Source organism: Dermacentor variabilis, chromosome 11 (assembly GCF_050947875.1).
Source record: "Dermacentor variabilis isolate Ectoservices chromosome 11, ASM5094787v1, whole genome shotgun sequence".
Lineage (NCBI taxonomy): Eukaryota > Metazoa > Arthropoda > Arachnida > Ixodida > Ixodidae > Dermacentor > Dermacentor variabilis.
This window is the reverse complement of record NC_134578.1, coordinates 112358198-112384964: the sequence shown is the minus strand read 5'-3', so window position 1 is coordinate 112384964 and position 26767 is coordinate 112358198. Positions and strand designations below refer to the sequence as shown.

At 46.4% G+C, this 26767-nt stretch overlaps 1 protein-coding gene across 1 annotated transcript in view; it reads left to right on the top strand.

Moving 5' to 3' along the window:
• LOC142563432 (uncharacterized) overlaps positions 1-26767 on the top strand; it is a 71102-nt gene that overhangs the window by 14404 nt on the left and 29931 nt on the right. The window contains exons 4-8 of the mRNA XM_075673987.1: positions 9205-9321; positions 11283-11432; positions 13709-13751; positions 21633-21791; positions 25489-25603. Coding sequence (XP_075530102.1) covers positions 11295-11432; positions 13709-13751; positions 21633-21791; positions 25489-25603 — 455 coding nt within the window. The 5' untranslated portion in view covers positions 9205-9321; positions 11283-11294. The remainder of the gene's footprint in view (positions 1-9204; positions 9322-11282; positions 11433-13708; positions 13752-21632; positions 21792-25488; positions 25604-26767) is intronic.

The following is a 26767-nucleotide window of genomic DNA, read 5'->3' as shown; positions in this document are numbered from 1 at the left end:
GGGCCCAATGACTGGAATGAGATCCCTGCTTTGGCATCGCCTGTTTCGGGCACAATGACTGGAATGCGAGGATGATCCCTAGGCGGTCGCATCGCCGCAGTCGCGCCTGGAAACACCTGGCGATGAGTGTTGCGGCGACGACGATCGGGCCAAAATGTCTGCCGCCCCGCCGCGGTCGCGCCGGCAAAACCACGTGTCGCAGGCGAAACGCAACAGACCGCCCCGCCGGGGGAAGGAGATCCCGATGGACAGGGGACTGCATCCGCTGTCCGGAGGGATGTCGCTCGATGATGCTCATAACCGAAGTCGGGCGTCCCTCGACGTTCCTTGAGCGCAGCGCACAGAGAAGGCCTCGTTCTCTTGTTCAGGTTCGCACGGGACACTGCAAAGTGACTTCGGGAGAGTTCACATTTTTGTTCTCGTTCCCGGCAAGCGTTAGAACTACGCTGAAACTCAACCGCTCAGTCAGCAAGCACGGCACAACCCTCACTAAGCCCTGCCAGGCTCTTTCCCCTTTTTATACCACTGCCTAGTTCCTTACAGTAGTCTAGCATCACTCAGAACGCGTCCACAAATTGAAAAATTGCACTAGAAAGCATATCATCACTTTGAAACACTAAACAAAAGCAATATGTTAAAAAAAAATCCTGCCTCAGGAAGAAAAACATCAGTAACAAACAATTTTGAGGCTGATTCCTACGTTAGGGGCTTCGACTTAAGCCATCGGCGTTACCGTTGAGACTCCCCTTTTTGTAACGCACCTCAAAGGAATATTGTTGTAAAGCGAGGCTCCAGCGCAGGAGGCGGCCATTTTTGGGAGAGATGGTCTGCAGCCATTGGAGAGGGCAGTGATCCGTCTCAATGATAAACCTCGAGCCGGCTAGATAGCATGACAATTTCTGAACGGCCCACACGAGACACGCACACTCTTTCTCGGTGGCGCTATACGCCTGCTCACGACTGGTCAGCTTACGACTAGCATACAGGACGGGGTGTTCTACTTCTCCCTTTTCCCGTTGGCACAGTACAACGCCCATGCCTCGCTCACTAGCATCGCACTGAACAATGAACCCTTTTGTATAGTCTGGCGATCGTAGCACAGGCTGGCTTGTTAGGGCACTCTTTAGGGCGCTAAAAGCTCTTTCCTTTGTCTCGTCCCAGACGACTGTTTGAGGCTCTGTCTTTCTTAGAGCATCCGTCAGGGGAGCCGCGATATCAGAGTACCTAGGGATGTACCTCTGATAGTAGCCGGCGACACCCAAGAACGACCGAATATCGGTCTTGGTGCGCGGTTGCGGAAAGTCTCGCACAGCGGCCACTTTTATTTCAGAGGGGCGGCGACGACCCTGACCAATCACGTGACCGAGGTAGACAACCTCGGCCTGTGCTAACTGGCACTTAGGAGCCTTGACTGTCAAGCCCGCTTCGCGCAGGCGGGTTAGCACTGCCCGCAAGTGTGTCATATGCTCAGACCAGGATGCGGAGAATATCGCTACGTCGTCTAGATACGGTAAAGCGAATTCTTGCTGTCCCCGCAACACTTTATCCATGAGACTTGAAAAACAGTATGGCGCGTTCTTCAAACCAAAACTCAACACTTTAGGACGGAATGTTCCCATTGGTGAAATGAACGCCGCATACCTACTAGCCTCTTCTGTAAGTGGAACCTGCCAATAACCCCTGACAAGATCTAGGGTGGAAATAAACTGAGCGCTACTAACTTTCTCAAGGCGCTCCTCGATGTTAGGGATCGGATAAATTTGATCCTTAGTGATGGAATTAAGCCTGCGGTAGTCGACGCAAGGACGAGGTTCCTTGCCCGGTACCTCAACTAAAATCAAAGGGGAGGTATAATCACTCTCACCTGCCTCAATAACACCGAGCTGTAGCATTTTCTTTACCTCAGCCTCCATAATATCGCTCTGGCGGGGTGACACCCGATACGCCTTGGATCGTACTGGCTCTGGGGAGGTAAGTTCTATATCATGAGTAAGTACAGAAGTCCTACCAGGCCTCTCAGAAAACAGACCTTGAAACTCTTGTAATAGCTGGTGTAGTTCGGTTTTCTGCTCGGGCGACAGCGGTGCTTTACTGATAAGGTCACTAATGACTTGACCGGTGTCTTCCCTGTTCGTCACTGAGCCTAGTCCTGGAAGCTCGACCGGAAGCTCTTCAGGAACGTTTACCATCATGCACACCACTGCTTCCCTTTGTCTATAAGGTTTGAGCAGATTACAGTGGTAAACTTGCTGTGCTTTCCGCTTTCCTGGCAGACTTACCACGTAGTTAACGTCCGACAGTTTCTGAACAATTCGTGCTGGGCCCTCCCACTGCACGTCTAGTTTGTTGTTTAGCGATGTGCGCAATATCATGACCTCATCGCCAACCTCAAAACGACGGGCCCTGGCTGTCCGATCATAATAAACCTTGGCCCTCTGCTGGGCCTTTGTCATTGCTTCACCTGACAACTCCTGTGCCCTTCTTAAGCGTTCGAGGAGCTTAAGCACGTACTCCACCACGACTGGGTCGTCGCCCCTACCTTCCCATGATTCTCGAAGCATGCGAAGCGGAGATCGAAGCGAGCGACCGTACACCAGTTCAGCTGGCGAAAACCCCGTAGCCGCATGCGGCGCGGTCCTTAAAGCAAACATCACCCCAGGCAGACACAGCTCCCAGTCCGTTCGATGTTCAAAACACAACGCTCTCAACACGCGCTTCATGACGGAGTGGAGCTTCTCAACGGAATTCGACTGTGGGTGGTACACTGAGCTGTGTAGCAGCTTTACCCCACACCTTTCGAGAAAAGTTGTCGTCAAAGCGCTAGTAAACACTGTGCCCTGATCTGATTGGATTTCTGCAGGAAAACCAACTCGCGCAAATATGGACAGTAGTGCATTGACTATCTCAACTGAGCTGAGTTCTTTAAGCGGCACTGCTTCAGGGAACTTTGTCGCTGGGCAGATCACAGTCAAAATGTGTCTGTACCCCGTGGCTGTTACCGGCAGAGGTCCCACTGTATCAATAACGAGCCGTCTAAAAGGCTCCGTTATGATAGGTACCAATTTCAACGGCGCCCTTGATTTGTCCCCTGGTTTGCCCACCCGCTGACAAGTGTCACATGTCCTCACGAAATGGTCTGCGTCCCGAAAACACCCTGGCCAATAGTACTCTTGCAAGAGACGGTCCTTAGTTTTCTTAACTCCTAGGTGTCCGGACTACGAACCCCCATGCGACAAGCGCAACAGATCCTGACGATAGCATTGAGGCACGATCAGCTGATCGAACTCCACTCCTCTTCGGTCTAGATACTTCCGGTACAGGACTCCACCTCTTTCCACAAAACGCGCAGTTTTCCTGGCGATACCTTCTTTGACATTGCAGCGCACGTTTTCCAGGCTGCCATCCTTTTTTTGCTCGGCTATCAAAGCCGACCGGCTGACTTTTAGCAACCTATCAAGTCCGTCTGACGTAGGCGCGATGAGCAAATCAGTAGATAGCTCTTCTAACTTTCCCGAATCGGGATTTTCCTCTCCAGTATCTGGCGCCTTCAACGCTACAGACTCAATTTTATTCAGTTCGGGCGTGCTCTGAATATCAGCTTGCTGCGCCTCTGACCCTTTTTCGTTGTTTGATAACGTCGGCCCCGCAACTACCGCCTTTGCAGCGAGCTCCCGAACCTTCGATCTGGTTAAGGCCTGAACACTAGCTTCACCAAACAAAAGCCCCTTCTCGCGCAGGAGGTGATCGGACCTGTTTGAAAATAAGTACGGGTACTGGGGTGGCAGCATAGATGACACTGCCGCCTCTGTCTCAAGCGCTCCGAAAGGTCCTTCAATAAGCACCTTTGCTACGGGCAGACACACGCTATGAGCTTCCACGGCTTGCTTGATCCACGCGCACTCGCCCGTGAACATATGGGGTTCTACGTAAGACGGGTGAACTACATCCATCGTAGCTGCGGAATCGCGAAGCACTCGGCACTCTTTCCCGTTCACGAGGAGGTCTCGCATGTAAGGCTCGAGAAGCTTCATGTTCTCGTCAGTGCTGCCTATTGAAAAAAACACAACTTTTGGTGTTGTTTCCGGACACTGCGCCGAAAAGTGACCCGGCTTCTGGCACGTATAACACAAGCGCGCTCGCCTCATCTCGAACCGCTTTCTGCGTTTGGCTGCCGCCGTCTCTTTACGTTTGGTCGGACTGCTTTCGCTCGCATCCGCACTACGCGTGTCCCCCTTTAATCTCATGGGTGTGAACTTTGGCCTCTCAAACTTCGAGCCAAATTCACCCTTTTGACCGTCCTTAGCTCCGCGAGCCCGACGCGTCACAAACTCCTCGGCTAGCTCAGCGGCTTTAGCCACCGTACAAACGTCTGGCCTATCCAAGACCCAGTATCGCACGTTCTCAGGTAACCGACTATAAAACTGTTCTAGCCCGAAACACTGCAGAACTTTATCGTGGTCACCAAACGCTTTCTCTTCTTTGAGCCACTCCTGCATGTTCGACATAAGCCTATACGCAAACTCTGTATATGACTCACTTCTGCCTTTCTCATTTTCCCGAAACTTCCGACGGAACGCCTCCGCAGACAGCCGGTACTTTTTTAGCAGACTCGATTTTACTTTGTCGAAATCCTCTGCTTCCTCTCTATCCAAGCGAGCGACTACGTCGGCCGCCTCGCCGGGTAACAAAGTGAGCAAGCGCTGTGGCCACGTTTCCCGAGAGAACCCCTGCTTCTCGCACGTTCGCTCAAAGTTAACCAGGAACAAACCAATGTCCTCTCCAAGCTTAAACGGCCGCATCAGGTCAGTCATTTTGAACAATACGCGTTCTCCTGCACCGTGTGCCTGACTTCCATTACGAGCGCGTTCCATCTCTACCTCAAGACGCTTCATTTCCAAAGCGTGTTGACGGTCACGCTCTTGTTGCTCTCGCTCTTTCTGTTCTTTACGTTCACACTCTTCTTTTTCTTTTGCAGTCTCCCTCTCTTCAATAGTCTCAAGGCATTCCGACAGCTCGTCATCCTCAGCCTCTAACTCAAGAATAGCCTTTAGCAGTTCTGGTTTTCTGAGTTTGTCTGAGACATCCAGACCCAACTCTCTTGCAAGCTCCAACAATTTCGGTTTGCGCAACGACTTCAAATCCATGGCTGCTCTGAATGCTGCTTTCTCTACTGCTTACTATTGTCTTGCCGCAAACTAACCCGGCAGCAACGACAACCACAATTACCAGCTCTGTTTCTGACACTAACAAAAGCCTGGCAAAGCTCAGAAGAAGAAAGTCCCGCACTCACCAAACCTCGCAGGCAGGAATTCCGCGCAGTCGTTCCGCTGCAGGCAACCAGTCGTCACACAGGGCTCGTTGCACTGCTCCCGGATCGTCGTTGAGCTGCTCAGCATACAGTCAACTGCATCTCTTTGCTGCTGGCCTCCGTTGTCGCGATCTCACCGCTGGCAGACAGTTGTTTGAAGTCGTAGGCGATCTCACCGCTGCCAACCAGATGTTTGGGATCCGGCTGCTCTGGTACGATCTGTTGGGAACTCGGCGCTGACGCCCGTGGTTGTACCTGGGTCGCAAGCCCCAAGGGTAGCGTTGGCCTGGCGGCCTGGGGTACAACTGGAAGCATCAGAAGGTCCCGGCAAAGCATGAGTCGACTGGTAACAACGAAACAACTTGTTTATTTTAACATCGCAAAGAGTTGGCGGTCAGGTTTGACCGTAGTAGAGAGACGGGAGAGCACTTCACTCAACAGAAGAAATCGGAGCCCTCCTTTTGGCGTCCGGGGGCAGCTGTTTTTATACTCTCGCAGTTGAGGGCAAGAAGGAACCCCTCAAAAGACGAGCACGTGAATGTACAATGGGCTAATGGTGACGCACACTGTCGTAGCGATGCCGTAGCACCATGTCGAGCACGATCTCGTAGCACCCTGTCGTGGCGCTGCCGGTCGGACACAATGACTGTAATGAGAGGATGGTCCCTGCTTTGGCATCGCCTGTTTCGGGCACAATGACTGGAACGAGATCCCTGCTTTGGCATCGCCTGTTTCGGGCCCAATGACTGGAATGAGATCCCTGCTTTGGCATCGCCGGTTTCGGGCACAATGACTGGAATGCGAGGATGATCCCTAGGCGGTCGCATCGCCGCAGTCGCGCCTGGAAACACCTGGCGATGAGTGTTGCGGCGACGACGATCGGGCCAAAATGTCTGCCGCCCCGCCGCGGTCGCGCCGGCAAAACCACGTGTCGCAGGCGAAACGCAACAATAGGATAATATAGGGAAAACACGGGGAAAGCGGGAGAGAGAAATTCAAGACGATGAGAAAAACGAGAAGAAGGTAAAAGCTGGAGCCAACGTTTCAAAAAGCAAGTCCACTTGTCGGAACGTTGGCTCCCGCTTTTAGCTTGTTCTCGTTTTGCTCATTGTATAGGATTATATACTATCACATGATAGTGTATTCTCCACCTTCGCATTTATTTCTGTATTTGCTGCTTCGTCAAACATTAAACTAGTTGCACGTTCTCTAAATGCAGGTAATGTATATAGGTGAACCTATTTTGTTAGTATACGTAATGTCATTATACTTTGCCATCTCATTTCTAACGCGAGCGTTTGTATATAAACATTATGCACTTATATACACGTGCATAGAAGGTAATACATCTTCATCGGGGAAAAACACCGCGAAATAAACATGTACAATAGAGAACCACAGGACATGTATTTCCTGTGTTCCATTTACCGTGTCTATTTCGGGCTGTTTTTCGCCGATGGATTCGTACCAACTAGCTCGCATACCTACCCGTTAAGTAATATATATCGCCTTGTTGTTGTTATTAAGTGCGTGTGGAAAGGATGTTTTGGTGTGAAGCTGTCCGTCGCTGCCAAATAAGGGGGCAGCAGTCTCCGTCAAGCTGCTCAGTGCCGCATATATTAAGCGGCTGGTCCCTCCTTGCACTCCATGAGTAATCAATTTTATTTCAATTAAATGCTTACTCTTGTCCTGTAAATTCACAATGCTAAAATTTACGCAATTGTACACCATGATCTACTAAGGTGAGCAGTTTGCTAATATCTAAAAATGTGCTGAGTGCGGAGAGAGCTGCGTTAAATACTAGGTTTCTATTTTGTGTTATGGAGCTTCATACAAGGCTCGCACGGTAACCAATCCTAAACCATTGCTGTGCGGGTGAAAGTACACGTGGTATTTCTCAAGATAATTTGTCAAAGGCTTATCCAGAAGTTTTTTGAAGGGCGTATTAGTACGTGGCAAATTTATTCATCGATAGTTCGCCAGCACATTTTGGTTATCTGCGTTGTGTTTTGCGAGCGCTGTCCTGATCTTGTGCTTATCGCGATAGGTGCCCAATTCAAACAATTCGTTGAACAAATTTGTAAACCCTAGAGCGAAGATGTCGATGTTATGAACATCTCGCCTTCAATTCACTGCTATTGATGTTAGTGGCCACGGATATACCAAAGCCATGGTAATGTTGAATATGATACAATACTTCGGAAATGAATGGATGAATGATTCTTCACGTAATGAAAGTGGTGCGCTCATTTTAGAAGTTCAGGCAATTTTCAGGACGCTTAAGCGGGCACCATTTTGGCGCGCTGACGTCGAACAGCCGAGTCCCGGTGAATGTATCCCTATTGTTTAATGTTATTTTACGTCCCTCGCACTGAGATTGTAGTCCATTAGAACCATAAGGTTTAGATATACAGTGCCTCCCGATGCATTACGTTGAACTTCCCACATATGCACAGAATAAGAATGGCGGTCTGAGATATGAACACAAATTCTTCCTACATACGCCTGGCGAAGAAATCTGCAAGAATACTGGCTGCCCAGACTAACTTTCAAGTAAAGATTGGCCCATCGCGTATGCCAGAAATAGCATTGCGACTCATTCGGTTTGAAATATACTACATTGGCTCAGGCGCTGTGTGGATTCGCAACGGCCGCAGAACGTCGGCCGAAACTTCGCACTTAGGATGCCGAATTGACCCAAGAAACTGCCAATATCACACTCACTTGGCTTGTCGGTCGAGTGGTATGCTCCGTCTTTCGACCGCGCATCCGCATTACCTACCCGGTTCTGTTGCAAATTGCAGCAGTGGAAGTAGAACGTAACTCTTTGACTGCAGTGATTTAAATTTTCTGCCAACTCCGTGCGTTTCCATGGAGGCACCTCATGTGAGATGCACCGAGAGCACCAACACTATTGAAGGCGATACTGTCACACTGACTTAGATCAGGTTGTGGAGATGAAGATGCCGTCGTTCACATTGCAAACTATGCCGGCAACCCTCTCGACAAAGGATCTAGTTTATAGAACTTGTTTTACTTCATTTAAAGCGAACTTTTTATTGCCCAATTTCGCTGGTATGTTTGCGCTTCTATCAGCTTGGTAACTTAGTATCTCAGTTTATATATTTGTATATATATGTGCGAAGGTTATACGTGCACCGAATGCTCGTGCCCGCGAACGGGTTCACATAACTCTCGTTCGCTGAGCGACAAAGTAGTGCGAGGAGGCAAACCTCGTTTTATGCGCAACAAAAACTAAATTCCTGCATAACACCCAACCAAATTATCTCACCGGTAAATGTACTTCACCGGTACATGTAAAGCACGCCGACGTGTTAACGGATTGGCGCTGAATACTGTTTTCATTCTTTGGTTGATCCAATTTTCATTGATTTATCAATTCGGTATGGGTGCCACCAGATATGTGCCCGCTCTTGCTCAGTCGTCCGGAATGGGTTTTATCCACTGTTACACAAGCTGTGCTGAATGTCTAAATGTTGTTCCATATGTGTCGTACTTTTCTCGGCACCCACGTCGCATCATCATCCTCCCTCAAGAAGCGTCATACTCCACCTTCCTCCTCGTGACATACCTGCGTCAACCTCTCACGCCGCGTATCCGCCTGATTTAGTGTTTTTATTGGGCCATAGCTTGTGGGCGGAGTAAATGCTATAACATAAATATTGCATAATATAAATACAGTTATGACCTTTGTGTTGAGGGAGCATAAATAATGCCTAAGGTTGTACGCCGCACAGAATGAAATTAAACACAACTCTATGAATCGTCGTTAGTTGCGATAAACTTGTTTACCCGCTTCACTAACACTTCACGTAGATTCTAACTAGTGTGTTGGATTTGCATAATTTTTTATGAACATTTCTTTTTGCGCACAGTTAGCCAGCATCGAGGGGAAATGGTCAGTGCGTGACCTGCTCGATCGTCAGGCGTCTCTGGACCGCCTGAAGGACCACATCATCTTGGAGCAGCTCGGGCACCTTGAAGCATTTCAAGTGAGAATTTCAAGAATCAGTGCGCTTAGCTTCAGATGTGAATGTCCGAAAACGAGAGACTAGAAGAATAGGTGAGAGCGCGTTGGAAGTCGAAGAAGAGTCTGAGTGTGTTTACTGCAGGTTACTTCATTTTAATTTATGTCAGTGCAACAAGAAACATGGACAGTATAAGATGCACACAGTGCTTATTTCCGAGGGTGCTTTATTCTGAATGAGCAGACGTATATCAACAGAGCGAAATAAAAAGAGCAGAAAAAAATAAACTGCTAGAAAATCAAGTAATGTCACAGCCGTGATTGGCGCCACGATACAGCAACTCATTGCACTGATCTCAATTCAAGATGTTCGACTAACAAGCCTAAACACAGACATTACCGGCTTACTTTGGTCAAAGGTACCATTTAGCTTGTAATCTATAGCTGCACAAAACTGTGAAAATATTCCCCTTTAGTAAGCGCTACCGTGCTGAAAGTCTATGCGCTGGAACGTGTCTGGGTTTATTTTTGCCGTTTGTTGTACGTAGTAGAAAAGTGAAATTACACGCACCACTTTTTGGTTGAACGCAAATTATTTTACATGCATGTCACAAACGCCCTCTTTGTGTTTACTTACCCGCTTTTCGTTGCTGGCTCTGTGAATAAAGCTAACGACCTTCAGAATTGCCGCTATAACCTAGGAATTGCGTGCCTAATCGCATTATTTTATTGCAATAGGAATTATATGGACACGCCAAGCACATTTCTGCCGTCGGCGTCACCTTCGCCTTGATATTGGGTGTAAAGCTCAAGGCCGATAACACCGTTGCCACGCGCCATATACTGTACGTGCGAGTACGCGATTGGTGCCGCGGTATGTGCGAGTCTGGGACAACCGCGGCTCAATCTTTGCCGCGCGAAAGGGAGGAAAGCTAGGAGGAAGCGCGCCGTCTTCCGTCGAGCGGGGAACCCAACGTTGCGAGGAACTGGGGGGGAATGAGAGGGAGGAGGGGTGGTGTTTTAATCCGGCTGCAACTGCGAATGTGGAAGCTGCGCGCGGTCGCGCGGCCGTATCTTGAAATCGACCTGCGTTGTGGGTAGAGCCTGCATGTGTGAAGTGTTCCTAGCTTTGTGCGTACTGTGTTCTCGGCGCTCAGCTTGCGTTGAAGCGATAGGCAGCACGAAAGTAATTTTGCTCGCTGCTGCTGCCGCGCTTCTTAACGCCAGCGTTTTGACAGTGGATGTCCGCAGTCATCGAGTGTGATGTGTTCCAGTTTGCTGTGCGCGCTCACACCATGCTTGTATATTTAGTTATCAAGCTAATGTTTACAAGGTGATACGGCCGATAAATGTACTATCCTTACTTCGTAGGGCTGACTGCTAATTGGCTGTATGCTACGCTGCTAGCGAAACTCCGGCTTTTTGTTTCAGTATGTGAGATACCTTAGCAGTCTATAGTGCGATGGTAGACCACTCTTTTGCTTGTAATTCTGCACCGCATACGTCGTTGATTTGTTGTTTGCAATACTGGTATCGGTGTTTCGCAGTCACGCTGCGTTATCATTATCGTGATGCTGTGAGCCGCAGCTGTAAAATGTCATCTGACTACACTGTGGTACGGACCTTGATGATGCAGGTTTATGTGCCGTGTGTTGTGATTGCATGTATCGTGTCTACCTTCGCTGCCTTAAAGATCAGACAGAAGAAACAAGGGCCTTGGCTAGATTCTGTGATTTCTTAAGCACGCTACTTCTCGCGGATCACTTGCAGGAACTATTAACGTGAAGTAAATTTACAGAATATGTATACAGGATTGTTGTGCTGTAAGAAGCGGATGCTCGTGGCGAATATCTTCAGCAAATATTTCATGTTTTTCATCAGTGAGCTTTAACCAGTACCAGCGCTCTAGCGTTCTACAGGCGCTTCAAGGACGGGGTGACAAAGGCTTTTCTTCTCCGGCGGAATTGTCGATTGCTTCTTCTTCAGGAGACGTCTTCGATGCGCATCAAGTGCCTGCAGCGGCGCCTGGAGGAGAGCGTTCCGAAGGAGGCGTTCAAGTCACTCAACAACGCATTCTCCGAGCTGGCTGCCAGTCAAGCGAGGCTTATCTCAAGACTTGCAGACGCTGGCACTGCGGTAAGTGGCGCTATCACTGACAGTCCAACGAGGTAGGGCTTTGTGTAGGGCCCACAACATTGATTCATTCATTTATTTTATTGTCTCAAAGTAGCATGGGGCTGTGAGGGACGCAGCAGGGAAGCGCACAGCTCCACTGTTTCGGCGAAGGTAGATACCGTAAAATTACCACCAAGAAGCAGCTACTGCTAACGTCCGTATTGTGTGGCAAGTTTCTTTATAATTATGCATAACTGTGCTTATCTGTCCTTCCTGAACCCGCCTAATTTGTTCTTGTGGCTTGTTTCTTTTTTTTTCTTTCCTTGTCTGGATTTTGTATTACCGCGCTTCATTGCTTTGTTTAGTTGTTTTGTTCCAGCTGTACTTTTTTTGCTGCACAAGTGTGTTGATTCTTTCATGTTTACTCGTGTCAATATTGTTTATCTTCGGTATTTTATGTGCAAGGTGTCCCTCCCCTTTACAATGCTCACAAATTGAGGATATGATTATGCGGTGTTCTTTGTTTTACCATCTGTGACTCTAGCGTCCAGCGAAATGCTTGGTAAGCAAGCCTATTTCTATTACATCTTTAGTGAACTGTGGCCGCCATTGCCTATAATTACACGTATTACACTTCAGCGATAGACTTCCTCAAGGCTGGTTGTTTTACGTGAGCCTGCCTAATTGAATAGAGCAGCCGTCGTATAAAATTGAACGCTTGCCTCCCACATAATTCTGTGTCTTTATCTACAAAAACAACGAATTCACAAATTACTGTGCCTTTATGAATTCGCTCGTGTCTATCACATCACATAATTTTTTTAAAAAAACTTCTCTGCCTGATATCCTGGACTTTGTTACTCTAGTCTAGGACCTTACATACGAAACCCATATGTCTAAATGTTGTATACAAGTGTATAAGGTCCTAAATTGGGTCCTAAAACTGGGTACTAAAACAGGCCTCTTACGGTTAAACCCGATCAAAGGTAGGTTTAAAGGGTTAACGTTCTCGCGATCTCAAACGGCAAAGTTCAGCGCAGTAAGATGATTTGTAAACATGTAAATGAACCAAGCGACGATGGCCCCTAGGCACCAAGGCGTTATTTTAGAGGCATGTTCGCAAGCAAACTAAACTCCGAATGTGCGGATAGTGTTCGCAGGCATGGATGCTTTGCTGCTGATACTTGCTTTTCCTTGCTTGTGATTGTGTCATTATGTGAGCTTTCACGCGGATCTCTGGATGGGCTTATTTTGGGCTCAAGCAACTGTTTTAAAATTTCACTAGTTTACTCTTGAAATTCTTAAAGCATATAAACGAAATGAGACTGTAGATTTTTAATAATTTTTGATAGCATAAAATTATTGGGAATTGAGCAATTTATTCAGAATTCACATGTTTGGTTATTGTTGCCGCTCACTAAGATTCAAGTGCGTAAAAAGAAAAAAGTAACTATATATTTTTAGGGAAGGAATAATGCCTCAATTCTGCTCACATGACACTGATATGAATGATATTCGTGCACTCAAAAGCACACAGCCCATACTATCAACGCATATGTACAGTTAGTTTTGCTCAGCAAGAAAAACCGAGCTCTAAAATGGCAACTATGCATTATGGGTGAGAAAGTAGGACCATGATTTTGGCCGACCGTTGTCGGGAATACTTTAACGTCTGAGTGACGTAAACTACAGTGTGACGCTTGTCTAGACCAAATTACATCGTCTGAATACAGTCGAGTGTTTAGATGCATGAAAAGAAATTTGTTCGGAAAGGGGTCTTTTACTTTACTTTTACATGTTTCACCACTCAACGCGCGCGCGCAATTAATTGTGAAATTGGTTAACCTTGCCGATATACCACGCTCCATTATAAATGTGGGCATGAACAAAGGAACGCTCTTTCGGTTCTTTACTCCGTTTGCGTTTCGGCCAACAATAAAGCCCACATTACTCGGTTTCAGCCTCGAAGCACTTTGTTTATTAAGAAAGTGAACGTTTATGAATGATTATGCTATTTCTCCTGTCCCGTTTTCTTTTTTTTTTATACAGTGACTCATATTTAGCTGCAAAACCTCTTAGTATGTTCTAGGATGTTCTAGGAAATTGACCATATTTTGAAAGCTCTGCGTCAACCGTAAGAGCCAAGCGAAGGAACGATCCTCACTTGTACTTCGAATAATCGAGCCTGTCTCGAGTCGCCGTGTGGCGCTGTAGCAAAGGAATAAAGGATATGCTGCTGGGTCGTCCAAACAACAGGTGAGACCGAGTGAGAAGTTTTGTTTTCTTCTTCACTGCAGGATAACAAGCTTGCTGAAGAGGTTTGCCTATCGACAGAGAAAGGTGCGTGCCTGATGCATCTACTATATTTACCCGTGGACTATCTAATGCGAGAAAGCAGAAGTCGGACGGGTGTAGGAAGAAAAAAACGCAATGGTTACCTTCGAACTTGCATATTATTCGAGTTAAGACAACCTGGACAGTGCCCATGTATATCCTACAATAAAATTAGATGCGATAAAAAAATAAACAGACGCATGACAGCAAACTACGGGAGCCCGTCATCAACAGCATTCGAAAAATCTATAGAAAATGCAAGGAGGACAACCACACAAGTTCGCAAAGGCTACTGAAGCAATAACGTGTTTCCCAATATTGTATTTCATAATCTATATGCGTATGCTAGTGAAAAATAAAAACTAAATAATAAATGCTGCTACAAGTGACTGCCCACAACGAAACTCGAAAAAGTCATACAAGTTCCTAGCGGCAAATTCACACTCAAGTGCTCCAATGGATGTAGGAACGTCTGGTTGTGCCTAGCATTACGAAAAATATAGATATATATTGTCGCAGCCTATTATGAGACGGGAAAGTCGGCGTAGAGGACGTGTAAAAGCACTTTTATGAGAGCAGTCAACGCGACGTCGTTGTCGTCTCTGTTTTTTCCACTCGCGCGCCACTTTAGCGTCGTTCTCATCGCCTGGCACATACCCGCGGCGACCATATAGGATGTGGCAATGTGCACCGCCCTTTTCAACAAGTCACTCGGCAGAGCCCGAATTGTCATTGGGTATGTCGTGAAATTCATGGGCGGTAGTGGGACGGTGGTGTTTGGGAAAAATTAAAAACAAGGCACGGTAACCAGGCTGGAGACAAAGCCTCTGGAGACAAAGGTGTCATTGTACAAATCAAATGTCCGATATGTTCTGGATTATGCGTGTGCGGTCTGGGATCCGTGGACGGCACGTGACGTGAACAGTTTAGAAAGAATTCAAAGCGTAGCCTTTCGTTTTGTTTATTCAAATTACACCAGGAATTTCAGTGTTTCAAGAGCAAAAGAAAGCCTCGGTTGGGAGCCACTGCAGCAGCGCAGGAAATATATCAGACTGAAACTCTTTGACAACATATTCCACTCCAGAACAGGTATAGATCCCGGGAAATATTTTTCCAAGCCTGATTACGTTTCTCAACGGCTGGACCACGAAAATAAGGTTAAAGAAATAGCCTGCAAAACTAAAGCGTTTAAAATGTAATTTTTCCCCAGAACCATAAGCCAATGGAACAAGCTACCATTCGATGTCGCAACGATTCTCTCAAATGATGTATTTTCAAGCTCTATACGCGCACTGAAGTAAGATATTGTTTTTTTGTGTATTTATTTATTTATTTATTTATTTATTTATTAGTTACCTGCATCGCCCCGTAGGGCATTACAGCAGGGAGGTTACAAACTTGAATGAATACATCAAGAAATTATTTCAACGCATGGAAAAAAGCATCATTTTCTGTAATATATATAATGCTCGATGGCAAACTGTTCCAATCTCGAACAGTTCTAACAAAAAAGGAATAACGGAAGACGTCACCCCTACAAGAAAATTCTCTGACCTTCAAACAGTGGTCAAGTCGCCTAGATATATAGTGTGGTGCCTGGATATGTTTTTCGTGCTTTATGCCTGTTTTAGAATAATAAATATCGTGGAAAAATTTTAATCTGATATGCCTTCTACGATCCTGCAGCTCTTGCCATTTAAGTTTAAGTTTGCTTTTTGTCATGCTAAGCTACCGGCTATAGTTACCAAGAACAAATCTAACTGCCCTATTCTGGGTTTTTTCTAATTTGTTTATAAGCTCAGATGTGTGTGGGTCCCAACAAACACATCCATATTCAAGTATTGAACGTACATGACTGAAGTACAACTGCGTCTTTAAGTTACTCGGTAAATGACTAAAATCGCGCCGCAAGAATCCCAAAACTGATGCTGCCTTATTTCCAATATAGTTAACATGCTTGTTCCATCGTAAATCAGAAGCAAAAAAACACACCTAGATATTTAAATTCCTTGCTTATGTTTAAAGTTGAATCATGAATTCTATACATATAGGGATGATTAGCTCGTTTTCTTGTAAAGGTGACGTGAGCACTCTTATTTATATTTAATGACATATCCCGACGCACACACCAGTCTGCTGTAGTGTTTAGGTCAACTTGCAGGATTTCTGAGTCGGAAATGGCATCTACGACTCTATAAACAACACAATCATCGGCAAACATCCTCAATGAAGACTGTATACCAGCTGAAATATCATTAATATACAACAAAAACAATAATGGCCCCAACACTGAGCCTTGGGGAACTCCCGACGTAACTGATGCATATTGCGAAGATATACCGTACAGAACCACATCCTGTTTCCGCAATGACAAATATTCGGCCATCCACGCTATTATTTTACCATCCAAGTTATAAGCTTTTAATTTGGAGAGTAGGAGACTGTGTGCGACTACATCAAACGCTTTACTGAAATCCAAGAAAACGCAGTCCACAACTTGTTGCTTATCAACTGCCGAGGCTAAATCATGAATAAACTCTACCAACTGTGTATTGCAAGATAAACCACGCCTGAAACCATGTTGGCAGGGACTTAGGAGATTATGCTTAGTTAAGTGGGCCATAACACAACTGTATATTACATGCTCCATAATTTTGCAGGTTATAGTAGTTAAGGAAACGGGCCTGTAGTTCTGAACGGAGTTACGCACCCCACTCTTATGTATGGGCACGACTCGCGCTAATTTCCAATCATCTGGCATATCAGTTTCATTGAGGGACTTCTGGAACATCCGGACGAAATAAAAGCATAACGCGCCCGCACAGTTCCGTATGATAGCGGCAGGAATGTCATCAGGGCCGCATGCCTCAGCCTGGTTCACATCTTTTAATAATTTACGGATACCATCGACACAAAAGGTGACTTCTGGCATGGGGTCTATTTCAGCAGGTAATTCAAAACAGACAGTACGTGAGCTAGACGGCAAAAAGACATGAAAAATAACGGCTAAAAATTTCAACTTTAGACTCATTATCATGAATAATAGTTTCCTCATTTTTCAGAGCAGGTATTAATCTGTTGTCTTTGCCATTACGCTTCACATACCTCCAAAATTCTTTGGTATCCCTGACAAGTCTTTCTCCGAGGTTACAGTAATAGAAGTCCTTAGCGATGTCGGACTTTTGCCTAAATTCAGTTTTTGCTGCTTTCAGCAAGGTCAAATGCTCTGGCGAATTAGACGCCTTATATCTTTGAGTTTACCCGCCGTGGTTGCTCAGTGGCTATGGTGTTGGGCTGCTGAGCACGAGGTCGCGGGATCGAATCCCGGCCACGGCGGCCGCATTTCGATGGGGGCGAAATGCGAAAACACCCGTGTGCTTAGATTTAGGTGCACGTTAAAGAACCCCAGGTGGTCAAAATTTCCGGAGTCCTCCACTACGGCGTGCCTCATAATCAGAAAGTGGTTTTGGCACGTAAAACCCCAAATATTATTATTATTATCTTTGAGTTTCGTCGCTGTCGTGGAACAAGGGCACGTAACTCTGTGTTAAACCAAGGTTTGTCTCGAGCTCGCCTACTTGATATAACTCGTGATGGGACAAAAGCTTCACGTCGTTCGAACAATTTCAATTTGAAAGTATTCCACAGTTGTTCGATATCTAGATTATCTGCGAGTGCATCAAAAGTTGGAACGCACGACTCGAAAGCAGCGTTAATCGCCTCGTAGTTGGCCCTGCTTGCAGGCATAAATCTTTCGACTAGGTGTTTTTGCAACCTTCACATACAGAACTGATAAATCTGCTAGAACAACGTTGTGATCGCTCAAACCTGGCAACACCCGTACATTGTATACAACATCAGGCACGTTACAGAGCAAAGGTCGAGTACGTGACCTGCTCCGTCAGTGCGTGATGGCTCGTGCACATACTGATAGAAAGTGTTCTGATCTAAAATATCAAAGAAATTTGAGTATAGGCTCCCTCCAGCAGTATCCCTTGGTTCCCCAGCTGACCAGTCAATATCCGGAAGGTTAAAGTGCCCCCCCCCCTAGAACAAGGCATTCATTGCTAATAGTTTCAAGAAAATTGGCTAAATGAACTAGTGGTTCTACAGAAGGACCAGGAGGCCTGTAAAATGACCCAAGAACAGTTGCTTTCCCATTCGGTAGCCTTACTTTACAAAACATCGATTCAGTTACATTATCCGGAAATTCCATTTGCACGCATGGGATAATATTGTGGACAAGAATAAACACCCCTCCACCACGTGCACAGCGGTCACGACGAAAATACTCGTACGTGTCCGGAAATACTTCAGTGCTTGTGATAGTCGGGTCAAGCCAAGATTCTGTTCCCAAAACAATGGTCGGTTGGATAGTACGAAGAAAAAAGTGAAAATCATCAATTTTATTTTTGTCACTGCGACAGTTGACTAACAGAACGCTGACGGGGCACATCGCAGCATTAACAGTACTTTGTCATTGCTCCCGTGCAACGCCGGCTTTGCCGTCCCATTGAAAGCGCCTGCTCCCCAAGTGAAGCGTATCAAACTTCAGAACTGGTTTCAAGCCTTCGTCGCTGTTTTGTTTGGCATACGCCCATAATTTCTTTCGCTTATCACAGACAGTACGGGAAAAGTCTTCAGATATAGCAACGCTCGATCCCTTGAGCTTGAATGATTTTGCAAGCACGGCATGGCGGTCTTTGAAAGAATTGAAACAAACAATGACGGGCCGATTTTTTCCTGCGCAGAATTTACCCACCCTATGTGCACGTTCAATAGCTAACGAAGGCAATTCAAGCTTCGCAGTGCACAGACTTAATATAAGTTCCTCAGACAGGGCTGCCGTCTCATTGGCATTAGAATCTGCCAAGCCATAAAAAAGGAAATTATTGCGCCTCCCACGATTTTCCAAGTCGTCCAATTTTTTAATCATGCCTGCCAAAGCATCATTATCTTGTCGCTGCTAATCTTCAACGTTAGCCAAGGTTTTTTCAATTGTGTCGATCTTTGCTAGCTTAGTTTCCAACGAAAAAAAGGCGAGCTTTAACGTCAGTAACGCCTGCGGTGAGCTGCGATAACTTGAAAAGTATAGCACTTTGACCCTTTAACAGTTCTTGGATTTGTTCAGCAGTTGATGGACCTGGGTTACACTCAATATCTCCGCCATAAAGCAGCAAAATAAGTAGATAAAACGCCGGGCTACGAAAAAGTGAAAAATGCCGCTTGACATGCACACGATTCGACAACAAAGAACTGCGTCGCCGACAGGAAAAAGTAAAATAAAGCCTTTGGGGTGGAACCGGCAAAATGAAGCGCGACGCTTTCAAAGGGTAAAAAGAGCCAACCTGCGTGAGCATGCGCAGGTTGCGCTTTCATACTCATTTCATGAGTATGAAAGCGTTCCGGGTATATGTTTTGTTTTGCCTGCTTTATTTATTGGTTCTTTGTTTCCTTCCCCCCACCCCGATGTAATACCTACGGGCGCTGTGGGTATTGTTATAAATAAATAAAAAGCACTAAGTGGTACATTGGATACAATTTACCAGATGATGATCGAGCATCGGTAGGCAATGATTGCAGGCTGTCACGGAAGTTTCACGAGCATGCTCACATCAATGCTCCTCGGCAATGCAGTGCAGCCGAGAAGCGTGGGACACGCAGGTATCGGCATCAGTGTCAGCGGCACCGGGGTATAATGACAATCACCATCTTAGCGTCGCGAGCCATACCTGCGGACAACGATATATAAATAACCTTGTAGCCTGAGAATCCACTTACTGAGTCTCTCTTGAGCAACAGGAACTAGCAGACCGCGTGATTATCTGCGATAGCGAAACTGACCAGCTATTTGGAGGCGCGTGGCGTAGGCAGTAAAACGATCGTGTACACGTTGGATTCGGCCTATGACAATGTACGTGTTTTTTTCGCTCGCGTCCGCGCAAACCTTTGTACTAGCGGATGTCCACGGTGCGCGCTGTGATTGGTAAGGTGAAAGTGTGAAACAGCTTGAGCGGGACCCAGTCAAAAATATACGTCTTTTTTAGGTACTCAGTAAATAAACGTGAATTTAGCAGCAATCACTTCCACAAAGCGTGTCACTTATCAAGGTAGCCCTTCAATGCCACGAAAAACTTTTTCTGATGGGATGCAGGAACATACTTGAAAACTCCTGCTTCTTTCTCGGCGACGTTGCATACAAGAACCTTGAAATTGGTGCGCTATTACATTAATTTACTTTTAATTCGGCAATAGTTCAAGTGATATTATAGAAATTAAGTCGCAGACTCACTCACAAATAACATCGAAAGTGAGCGAGAAGTGCTAGCATTGAGTGCTAAATGTCGCTTATAATGCGATAGGTGGTTTATTCAGCAAATCTATGGTGAACATTCGCCTTTTAGAAAAGAGTCAATACCGCGTACCGGTGTGGCCATAGTGCTGCACAGAGCAGAGAACGTGTCGTTTAATATATACGAACGTTTAATAGTTCGAAAACCCCAGCACACGTAAGCACTACTTAGGACTTGTGAATGCGAAAGCATTAATGTCCAATTCAACGGCGCTCAGCAGTCCTTCGAGTTATGAACTCCTCGCGGGCAAACTAGTGCGTTAGGACGCTTGGCACGTTTTGATTTGGCCTTACCGAGGCGCAGCTGGAACGCAGGCGACAGCTTGCGCGGACGAGCAACGTGCTGAAAACGCGGGCTTACGAGAGCGGGAGAGAGGGTGACGTGGCGTCGCGGTGATGCCCGCTCCCCCCAGGCAACACCTGGCACGCTACTGCGGCAGCGGGTGTTCACTTCGGCCGCTCTGCTCCGACGAAGCGAGCTTGTGCTGTTGCGTTGTAGCCAATGGGAACCCCGCCGTGACGTGGCGTCGCAGCCAATGGAAATTTAAATCCCGCTTCGCTGCTATAGACGCAGGACGCCGGCACTTTGCTCAATGAGCCATTTGACGCTTTCACATAAAGAACAATGTCTTGAGGCATTTTTTTAAAGCTCAGATGTGCACTGATAAAGGTACACAGGGTGATTTGTAGAAAGTAGTTCGTATAATGCAGACCTGAAGGTCAAGACAGTACATTGTGAAGCACTGACGGTTCTTCTAGTAGTTTTGGCGTGACGGAAATAATCTACACGGAAGCTTCACCTGCCACGCTTTTCGAGAACCAAGTATTTGACGCAGGTTCAATAATTTTCCTACCGAGCATATCGCTAACAATCAAACGCTGATGCAACGACGCATATTCAAAGTTAAAATGTAAATGTGGTAGAGGCCAAAACACGGGAGAGTGCTGGGGCTTGTACGGTTAAACGCTGCTGGGCTATTGCGGTCGTGAAGTGGCGTCGAGGCAGGGGCAATGCTGCAGAAGCGTATGCCGCTCTGAGTGGCTGTCGGTACGAAAGTCAAGACGTGGTCACCTACCAGAGCAAGCAGGTTGGCAGCAACATGCCCCGGGGTCCATAATCGAAAGCACGGAAAACAGCAAAAGTCACCGCGGATAGGGGCATACTACTATCGCATTTGCAGGTAGAAGGTTGGCTCAGCTGAATATGGATAGACAGATCTCTTCGAGACTTATTCGCCACGCCTGGTACTTAAACTGACTTCTAGTACTGATGAGGATGCTTATTTAAGAAAGTTCCCAGAATATCTTCCTTCTGAAACTTTGCCTCAAAATCGCAGGTCAAAACGTTTGTTGCGACAGGTGGGTCCCTCGGCAATCGTTCTCTTGCGAGCTTAAGCGAGGTGATGCTCGATAATTTCTTACATTCACTAAGCACCGCCTCATGTGCTGGAGTTTTGTATATGATACTTTGTAGGATTTTCACCTTAGTGCTCAGATTGAACCTGGCGTTTCTTCCGCGTTATTGCATCCTTCAGGTGTCTTCCACTTGCCTACCACTGACGACTCCAAGCTTCGTGCCCTTGAGGAGGAGAACGAGCAATTGCGAGCTCTCCTCGCAGATCGCACAGGCAACGTACAGGTACTCCTGGGTGAAATGAAGAGACTCAAGCACAAACAGAAGGCCAAATCAAAAGGTACATACGTTGTGTCTGTGACTTTGGCAGCATTTTATAGAGGAATAATCGGTTTCTTCTTCAAGTACACCTCAATGTTTTTATTGTAATATAAGAATACCTAATAGCGATTTGTTACGTAAATTTCCGATGCCAAATGAAATAGCGAGTTCGCACAATAACATTAAAATAAGAATCGCTATACAGACCTGACCAAGCGGTGGCAATATTAACCCGCGTCCGCCCACCAGAGGACAAGAAAAATACTTCGACCTTTACAGCATAAGCGCTGATGATGCATATGCCCGCGGTGTCGCACTGATAGCGAATTTTGCTGAAATTTTCGCCGCACGCGACAGCTTTCACTTCTGCCTCCTACTCATACCATTCCACATACTCAGCTCAATATTGACACGGACTCGACGGAGACGACCGACGATATTCGTAGAGCAGGTATTTCTTCGTCGTTCGTCGATGTCATTCTCCGTCTGGCTGCCGCATTGCCTCTCCATAATACGCGTCTAAGCGGATAACCATGAGAATGCGAAACGTCTTTATGACCAGCCCAGCGGTTACGGTGCTTTGCCCTCTCCTGCAATTTCCACGTAAATAATCGGGCAAATTTTTGAAGGAAAGATAACCCCTGAGCCAGTTCACGGGCACTTATATCCTCGTGTGGTTCACATTTCCTAGGCTGCACCTTTTACCTACAGCAGTTAGCTGTATGGAGGCAGCGTGTCGGGGTTGCATTTACCACGGGTGTGGCTTTTTTCCTGATCAGAATTCCACGGGGAATGCGGTTATGGGAACACCGCTATCCAAAACATTGAACGCTATACCATAAAAGTATTCTATTCTGACTTGAATCCACTCTCCTGACTTAAAGCTTGCCTAACCTCCGACGCAATCAGGGACGCTGACCGGCAAGGCTTTTTCTACAGCCCATTCAAATGCGCTTTCGCTTATCATAGGTTGCTTTCGTGTGATTTCATTGTCTGATTGGCTTAATTTTGTTTGAACATTGCCTACCACGACAGGCTTTCCTTATCTATCAGGCTGTTGCGAGGCGAAGAGCGCGCAAAAGAAGCAGTGCAGCGAAAGTAGTTAACTGGATCAAGAGGTTGGTGCTGGTGTCTGCGATTACCCCGCTGCCCTTTTCTTGCCGGCGGCGTGTCGTTGACGATTGCGGCGGCGTGCAATTGGGCACTAAAAATACTGCCAAAACGCATGTTTAGTGAATATTTGACAGAGCGAGTCATAGCTGCACTGACGGGGCTTTTAAACGTGATACCAAGGTCTATCCAAATAGGTCGCGAAGCTTTGGGCGAAAAGTGGTTCAGTAAAAAGTGTCACTGACGTAAGCAAGGGTGGTTATGGGAGCAGCGATTGAACCGCCACTATGTTTGGAGGCAAGAAACATTGGGAAAGAAAAAAGGCGTTTTTATTTCAAGCGAAGCACAGTTGGATTAATTGAACGAAAATAAAATTTATGGTCAATTTTATATATTCGTGAGGAGTAAAGAAAATACAAGTGTATTTAATTTCATTATTATTAATAAATACTTTTTTTTCAGCGCCCATCGTTACAGTGGGCGTTGGCGCCACTATCACTCGCAATGCAACACAGCTCTTCAAATGTGCAGAAAGGCGCGCTCGTGAGGTTCACCTGGTAAAATACGCCCCCTGACACGTCGCGCTGTATTGCTTTGCCGACGTGTGTCTGAATTAGGTGATTTGGGTAGTTTCATCGCTTCTTAACCTGTTCACTCAAAAGTGGCGTGTTACGACCGCCAGATAATTGTTCAATTGCTTTCGTGCGACTGCGCTGGCTAAAGGGCTTGGCGTCTGACGATAGGACAAGCACTCTACACCCTAAAGCTTTCGTCGGTCTACTAAGAAAGTATGTTCTGTGCAGGGGTGTGCTTTCGACAAACCTACAGCTGGCTTTTCCTGCATCGCTTTCCGTTCAGAAAGCTTGTAAAGCCCATCAAGTCGAATGGCGGAACATTTGAATATATAGCTCTAAAGGCAGGTCACCGAAACAAATTTTGCGCCATCGAAAACACAATGACGTCACTTCTTTTTTAACGGATATGGCGTCACATAATTCTTTCTTCCGCCGGAAGTGTTCCCTCCTCATGCAGATGGCACTAAGCCCCATGAACCGCCGATGAACCGCCATATTTTAAACGTATGGGCTCCTGTGGAAGCTTCGGTACCAAGTATATTTACCTTCGTTATACTGCCGCTCAGAATGTTTATTATACACTGTTAGCGAGCCGACAGTCAGGTGATGAGCCTAGTTTGTAAATGCGGACTATAAGGGCGGTTATAGGCAGTAATAGTGCGTTGTGATTGAATGAGAAAATAATTGTCCTAAACTCTCCAACTCATACTGAACACCTTAGTGCAAACCACCTCGGGAAGGAACCGATAAAGTACTGGTTGGCGTTTAGCAAACTCGTCAGAAACGGCGACATAATGTAGAAATGGGATAACAGAATTACGTAGAAACGGCAATATTCCTGCTTTCTGGTGTACGCGGCCGTTAAGGGCCAGCGTTTTATTTGAGTGTTCATGGAGAATGCATTCATCTGCGTTAACTATGAAGACGGGGCGATTAAAAATAATATTCCGTTATTAGAGATTCAGGTCTGCTGAGTGGTAGCATTGCTACGCGATTTACATGCGTGCTGCCCACTTAACGCATTCTCTGTCCTCACTGCAATATGTGGTTAGTTGTTTATCAGTTATTGTCGCAGCGAAAGTATGGAATGAGAAAAAAATTAATAATGATAATTACGATAGGCAGATGCTGTACCTTTCGTCCGCTCAGGCGGTCGGATGACATAGATTTCTAGGAGAATGTTCGCTGAAATTTGCGATTGGTGCGTACCATGCAAACCCTTGATATCTCTATTACTACCATCCTAAAGCTGCACAATATCGGGGCTTACCATAGCTGCCTGTAGAACTGGTTACCTGTTACTGCCGAGGAGAATAGCCCCATGATTCTGAACAAGCTGTGTTTGTTTTTGAACAGCTGAGGATCCTTAACATCCCCGTGTACGTCTGCTAGCTAAAAGAGTATTTTTAAATTCTTGGTCAATGTGTATACTGCCGCTGCCTCGAGAAACTGGCGCATTTTTGGGCTCTGCAGCTGAACTAGCATTTGCGCACAGTGACAGACAAAAAAAAAGAAGTTAAGCGCTGCATTGCCGAGAGTTTTCGTTAGAGTGCAGCATTGAAGCTTGTGCTTCTACTACAGTAGCCACAGCCGGGGTACTGTACTTAAACATTAAATGTGCTCTAGATGTTTCATCGGGTGACGCTCTGCTATTTAGCACAGTAAATATGTTTAAGCAAGTAATCAAACAGAAGAAATTAAAAATAACGATGGCTTCTGAAGGATGTAGGTTACTGAATGTATGGACTACGAACAAGTATAATTATTAGATTCTTCATGTAACTGATCCATTCGCCTCCCTAACTAACGTTGCCAAGCCGACGCTACTTATAAATCATTTTGACCTCATTGAAACCGGGATGACAAAAAGGCAGCGGTTTGAGAAGATTAAGAAAGTTGTTTCTACGCTGTCTATATGTAAGCATAAATTTTCCAAGGAAACTTGGCTCCAAAAAAACTACGTAAGAAATTTGTTGGGTCCTACGGGATGCTGAAAGCCATTGCTGATCGACACCGATGCTCTTGACACAGAACCACCAAGCTCACCTTCAAGCGGTCAGAACGAAGTCTCGTCAAATGAGCATGCCGAGAGCCTCACAGTGCTGCTGGAAAGACTGTGGACTCATTTTCAAGAGCTACAGAAAAGGTGAAATTTTAATTCGTAGCATTATGTGGTCTGTAGGTCCAAAAAATGCACGTGAAGCTCGATTAACCCTTTTCTAACGCAGGGAGAGAATTCGCAGTTCAAATCCCTTGTGTGCAGGGTTGATGGCTGACATCTGCAGAATAGTGACAAACGGCCGATTGTCCGCGGTAATATTACGCGCCTAGGCGCGAGACATTTTCGGAGCCCGACCGCTTGCGCCGGCCCCCGTGCGCCATGCGTGCAAATGGAGGCGTCGCACCTTGGCCAGAAATGCCTGAGCCTATACTAAAAGTGGGAGAGAAAGGGGTATGGGGCCGCCCTGTTAAACACCCTACCAGTGAGGATGGAAGGTGACTTAAGGGGACCCGAAACTGGTGAGACCGTTAAAGCGGGACAAAAAAAATTTAACAGAACTTCCCTGAACGAGGACAAGATATGATACTGATGTAGCCGGTGTTCCATGTTACTGTGAATTACAGCACACACCAAGGAACAAGGACAGGAAATGACGAGGACAAGCTCTGACTGCGAAATTTGCTGCCAATGCTAGAGTTTCCTTAAGAAATCGAGTAATGACACATGGCCATCACTGTGGCTCACTCCGCCGTTGCCCTGTCTTGTGGTGGACTTGTCCAATCGAAGCTGTAGAAATGCCGGTCGCCACGAGCTTTCCACCGTATGGCTGCTGAGTGTGTCGAACTGCCACCATATTTTCTTCTTGCTGCTGACGCTTGCTTGTTCGCCGTCCACTTGGCCGTAGAATGAAACACGACGATACAGCCGACCTTGTCTCAGCCATTTGGAACGCAGGATTTTGCAAACAGTTCACAGTTCAAGATATGCGTAGCATTATATGGCGGTCGGCGTGATGCGGAATGCATAGATATTTTCATCGGGCGAGGAAGAAAAGGCGCGCGGCGAGCCTTTCCTCCTCTCTGGTTTGGGCGAGCCTGAACGGCACTGCTTGAAACTATTGCTGTCGCGTGCTGTGAAACCATTTAGATATGTTTTAGATCGTACTTTGTGAACTTAACGCAATGTCCCTTCATAATGAGGACGTCAGGGAAGCTTTTCGGTGCATGGGTAACTACAGTACAGGGAAATATCTCTTGGAGGAGCAAACATGCGACGCGCATTATCAGCTGCGGTGTGCGCAGTGTTGTG